Below are 6,000 nucleotides of genomic sequence, written 5' to 3'. Positions count from 1 at the left end.
TTTCTACTACATTTTCCTGACAGAGACCATATTCACAAACATACAGCTCATACCTCTACCTGAGACAACAGCTTAGATCATTTATCAGATTTTGAGCAAAGTATGAAGGATTCATGTTTCACTGATTTACATTCAGTATGGCAAAAGAATAAATAAAATAGGGATAGCAAAACTGAAGTATGATCCCATCTTTTCTTTAGAAAACTAGAAAAAATAATCTTGCAAGTAAAAGTATCTTTATTTTTTCACTTGACAGCATTGGAGATGATATCCTCTAAGGTGTGAGCCAGAAAAAGTAATTTCATATTAAAAGAATAAGAGCTTTTACAACTCTGAAAATAACATCACAAAACTCAGATCATTAATTACATTTATTTAATATTACATGCATTTTAGACAGTGATTCATATTATTTACTTGCACAAGTAGTCATTCTCAATGTACAAGTAATAACCATTGCTAGTACAGTAAAATTCATTAGCATGCACTTCACACAATCATGTGCAAAGTTATTTTTTCCTGTTAGAAAATATTAAGGTAATTATTTCTAAATTGATTTTATACATGGAGTTTAATTTTGGTTTTATGCAGACATTGCATAGTTGATGCTTAGGTTCTCCAGAAAGACTGGAATGTGGTACCAGTATTGTTGAAGCAGATCAAGTGACAGTAGCAAACAAGAAGATTTGAAGAAGAGGCATAACTTTTAGGGTTGAAAGGTCAGCAAGTACAGCCTAGGATGAAAATTAAAAAGGCTTGTTAGACTTGACATTTGAATCAAATTTCCTTAAAGCAAGTTAAGAAGTCAGGAAAAGATTCAAATACTAAATATACAGCCAATAATCAGACCTGGGCATGGCTAGAAACAAATTATACTGGTTTATGTTAGTACCATATTGCATAATTTTACATTCTAACATTTCAAAGAAAAAACACGTTTACCCAATGTACAGTACCCAAGTAACTTTATTTTAGACTTTAGCCTTACTTCAAATATACGTGGCATCATGGGTGAATAAGGAGTCTAACATTTCAACTTGCTTCTAAAAATAATTGGGAATTAAGAATCCTTATCCTGTGGCTTGGCTAGTATTTGTGAAGTAAGTCCAACGTAATGCCTCAAATAATCAATGTCTTCTCGTGAAAGTATGTTTTAAAAAAAGACAAAGAAAGTGATCACAAACTCTCAAAATCTGGAAAAAAACCATCACTGTATTTTTTTTTTTTTAAAAAAATTAACAGGTTACTAGATATAAACAATAATAATCTTCATGGTAATAACTTCATTTACTTCATTTCCTATGGCAGTATGCACAGTGAAATTTCAGATTCACTTTGACAAATTAATTTTGTAACATTTTTGTCATTTGTAGAACAGAAGCAACTAAAATGTTCTGAGGAAAAGGGTACAAACCTCTGCAATATTTCAAAAACAATATATCCCACTAACACGGATTATATGTTAAAAAAAAACTGCACAAAATAATTTTGTAACACTGCATTTTTATAGCAAATATGCTTTACTTTTACTCCAGAAAAGCAGCATTATGTACTGCATGTTCACAATTTCCTTATTTTTTATCTAAGGTAAGAATTTAGACTGAAAGATTTGCACTATGCACCATGTGCCATGTGAAGCTTAAGTTACTCTTATTGGCAAAGTATCAGAAACTATTTCAATCTCCTCTAAGTGAAACTTATCCTTACTTCAGCTGCAGCCAGTGATGTCACCTCCATCAGGTTGACTGCTCGAAAAGCAAATACAGCAGCTGCCAGGACTGAAAGAAAATGTCCAATATTTAAGTTTCTGACATGATAAGCAGTGGTTAGAAATAATCTTGATATAAAATGCCAATTTTCACTTAGTTTAATTATTTTGATTCTGAAGAATAATATACAACAGGTGGCTGTCATTGAGTTTCTTTGACTACTCTCTCAGACAAGAAAAACACAACATTCTTTCAGGAAAGTCTGAGTTTAAGATGACTAGCTTTTAATTAAAAGGGACAAGCTGTCTTACATGTACAAATGGAACCAAAACCTCTTCTCTTCCACTCACCTACTTTGAATTTAAAAACTGACTCAACTGAAGATACATATTTTCTTTAAAACCTCCACCGGAAACCTTCCTAAATATGAGGACATTATTTAGCTACAAAACTTCCAAAGTGTCTTAAAAGATGCCACTTCAAAGGAAAAAATCCAGCAAAATCAGGGGGACTGACTCTAAGTTGCCTTAAGTACTGTAGAGTAGTTGCCATAAATAACATGAATCTTGTATTTTGTGAAAGGTGATGAATTCATTTTCCACTACCACTGGAGCTGGGAGAACATCACATGTTCTGATTAGAGAGCACTTAGCATTTTTTGAGTATTTCCATAAAAAAAAAATTACATGACATATTTTTTATTAAAGATGCAGTACTCTGGCAATTCCATTTTTCTAGAGGATACATGCTTTGACATGAATGTAACCTGCCGTCTGCATTCAAAGAGCAACTATTTTACTCTCATCACAAAATACATTAAAGCTAACTAGTATTTGCCTTACATTCACACAGACTTCACATGTTTTGTAAAAAAAATTCTATTACCAGCAAGAATTTCTAGAGAATTGTATCCCAGGATTCTGTCCCACAGAAGCAAGAGCTGGTCTGTAGCTAAGTAACCAGAAAATGCTCGTACCATCCATTTAAATGAAATTCGTAGCCTGCAAACAAGTGACAAACAACAGTTATCATATTTTGGCCTCCCATAATGATCAGATTGTCTATAAATTAAAAATATTTCATTACCCTTCTGCATTTCTCTTCTGGGAAGAGTAAGAATTTTCTCTTGCTGCAGTAATAATCAATATTTTAATTTTCAACAGCCATCATAAAACTATTTAGCATCTCATTTGATAAAGTACTAATATCATTCTCACGATCCTTCTGATCAAACAATCACATCGGAGTGATCCTCAGCTATTATCGCCCTCAATGTTTCATCCTTTCTGCTATTAAGCTATTAAGATGGATGCCAATTAAGACAAAAAGGTTTTCAGGTTCTGTTGTGCCTGGCGCCATGAGTTCACTACTGAATGACTCTTGCTCTCTTGCCTCTTCCAGTACCTTCTGCTGCAACTAACACATCTTTGTGTCCTCTGTCCCCTAGGAAATACATCACTTAGTTCCATCAGATTAAACATAAATTACTGAAACTTAGCTAAATAATGCAGCATAGAGCATTTCTCACAGAGCAATTCTCTTTCAGAGAGCATACAGAAGAAATGCACAAAGCACAGATACACGTTAGACAAAGCACTCCATCTGACTATCAAGGAAAAATGGCACACTGATGGTTGTAATTTTTTGTAATTTCCCACAGATCTTAAATTAAAATACTAAGAAAAGCATTTTCAGAACAATAAATGTGCAACATTTGTAACAAGTTAGAAAGAAGCACTTACGGCTGAGCTCCAATTTCTCGGAGGTGATAGAAGAGCTGGGGCAGATGGGTTTGTAGAAGAGTCTCAAAAAGCAAACACAATGACACAATGCCCTAAAGGAACAAGATCATATTATGTATACTAACACTCATCCTGTCAAATCTGAGAAAACAGTATCAGCGTGTAAGTGTGCATAGATTTGTAACTGCATGAAAGCAATTAAACACTATTAATGATACAATAGTCAACTCTGGTGAGAAAGGCACAAGCAATTTTAATACCTTCAGTCACTAAAGCCTTGCTCCTGCAATTCTGTGTATGTATTAGCCATAATATGTTCTGATAATCCCTTTCAAATCTGAGTTACTTATGGTGTTTGTATGTAAGGGTTGAAGTACTTAATGGGTTATTATATAAATGAAATATTTCCACTTTGATGAAACAGACCTCAGTTGCACTAAAAAAAAATGGATGTGAGAAAAAGTATCTCTCTGATAAGTTTGGTTTTCTCTGCTATTAAAGATGGAAAGCACAATACATAGCATTGAAATGGTATACCAAGGAAAGGATTTTCTTTCAACCAGGAAATACTTTCAAAAAGCAATATAACTCTTTAGCATGATATGAAGGAAAAAATAAATATTTACTCTGTTTAATTGTTCACAAATAAAAGACAAGCCAATTTTTACAACTCTTGTACCTTCAAGACAGCTGATCCAGCTTTGTCACAAATTATTTAAACTCATCTAGTAGTACTAAAAAGCATGTGTTGTCATATGAAGATACTTCAGTTAAAGAAACAGACACTAACTCAGTATCACTAAAACAGTATCTCCATACATATATTTAGAACTGAGAAATCTATCAGATTAAAAAACTTGACTTATAAAAGACCCCATACCCTCATAAAATGAGAACTTAGTATTTTAATAAGGTACATGATAGCAAAAACTAACACTGACATAGAAAACAACATCATCCAGACTGGAATTACCTAATAATTTTCCCAAGCTTGCCTGAAATATTTTATTATATTTAAAAGGATACATTTCAATCACATAGAAAACCACGCTAATAACAATATTATTGTTCTGTAGCAAACAGGATATCAAGTGAGTGGATTTAATTCCTAATGAACTTACAGAGGGATGAGAAGAGATGGAATGGAGTCTGAAGAAAAAACGCACATACATCTCACGGAATATCTGATACAATTTGGAAGGTTCATGGTACAGAAAACAAAGTGGAGCAACTGAAAGGATAAAAGAATTGTAATTGACTCAACACTGTAAACTGCTAAAAGAGTTCAATGATTAAGCGCATGAAGTATGAGGAAAAGCCAAGTAATTAATAGTACCACAATTTACAAAAACAGTACTAAACCAAGAAAAAAGTATTCAATCACAATCTATCACTTAATGAAAAAAGTCAAGAAAGAGAATATGATACATTCTAGATATCCCTACATATTTCAAGAAGCTAAACCAATTAGAACCTGCATACTACAGTGCTGGCTTCTGAACCGTAACAAATATGCCATAAGGAGAGCACCCCTGGGGTGTCAGGTAATGCAAACAGTGCAAGTCTTTGATTCAAGTCTGTAACTTTGAGTGTGCCATGGGGCCACTGACCATCTCCACATTGATGCCCTATTGTAAAACTGCTTGAAGATGGATATTGTGAAAATGGAAATATTAAAAGAACAGCTTTTGGTTGCCACAATAACATCACTAAGTATGACAAATGCATAGAGACATGTTTATTTCTTACAGGATCTGTAAACCATGGACATTTGGTTTACTGTTCAGAAGCCTTCTAGTACACCTGATTCAAAATAATAATTGATTACATTTGGAAAACATGAAACAGCTCTGAAACTTTGCTTGTTTCGTTAAAGTCTAGCATATAGATAAATCTGTTATATGTATGTGCTCAAACATAACCATCATTCCTTGAGACTGATAGTCTATTCACTCAATGCATTCTCACAGACAGTTCTCACACCTTTTTGTGAACAGCCTTTTGATCTGTCCAGTCATCATGATGACTGCTTCATTTTACAGGTGCATTCATTTTAATACACTCATAGTTTCAATCTTTGCATTTACTTTCTCCTTCATTTTATTTACACTAAGCTAGGGATAATGGATATATTTATCTGTACACATACACACATAGATTTATGTACTTATATAAATATATATATATATATATATATATGGATATATGCACGTTTGAATTTATTTTCATATCTAAATATCAGAGAAGGTGGCTTAATAACAAAAATGGTGTCTGTGTATGAGAAGTGGGGTGCTAAGGTAGAGTGAGATGTTCACAGAAACATGTATTCAGTAGGGGTAAGAAAAGGAAAGGGTGTTATCTGTGTTCATGTTTTTAATGCTTGAAGATGGAGGTGAAAAACTTGTCACTGTGCACATGTACATAAGGGCCAGGAGGGTAAGAGAACAGCCTCTGCCAGCTGGCACCCTGACAGTGTATGCATGCAAACAGGAAAAAGGGTATAAGATTTTCATAAGGACCCAGACACTTCCTCATATAGCAGCACAACA

At 33.6% G+C, this 6,000-nt stretch overlaps 1 protein-coding gene across 2 annotated transcripts in view; it reads right to left on the bottom strand.

Moving 5' to 3' along the window:
• Positions 1 to 353: 353 nt before the first annotated feature.
• TBC1D19 (TBC1 domain family member 19) overlaps positions 354 to 6,000 on the bottom strand; it is a 46,846-nt gene continuing 41,199 nt past the window's right edge. The window contains exons 17-21 of one of the 2 annotated variants that reach the window (XM_023925400.2): positions 4,573 to 4,682; positions 3,452 to 3,543; positions 2,595 to 2,710; positions 1,708 to 1,778; positions 354 to 734 (exon numbers count right to left, since the gene is read on the bottom strand). In XM_023925400.2, the coding sequence (XP_023781168.1) occupies positions 660 to 734; positions 1,708 to 1,778; positions 2,595 to 2,710; positions 3,452 to 3,543; positions 4,573 to 4,682 (464 nt within the window). In that variant the 3' untranslated portion in view covers positions 354 to 659. Of the gene's footprint in view, positions 735 to 948; positions 1,135 to 1,707; positions 1,779 to 2,594; positions 2,711 to 3,451; positions 3,544 to 4,572; positions 4,683 to 6,000 lie in introns of those variants that run through there. The other variant, XM_086890408.1, reaches the window with a different exon arrangement.

This window comes from Cyanistes caeruleus, chromosome 5 (genome assembly GCF_971803275.1).
Source record: "Cyanistes caeruleus chromosome 5, bCyaCae1.hap1.1, whole genome shotgun sequence".
Classification (NCBI taxonomy): domain Eukaryota; kingdom Metazoa; phylum Chordata; class Aves; order Passeriformes; family Paridae; genus Cyanistes; species Cyanistes caeruleus.
This window is presented reverse-complemented; position numbering and strand designations above follow the sequence as displayed.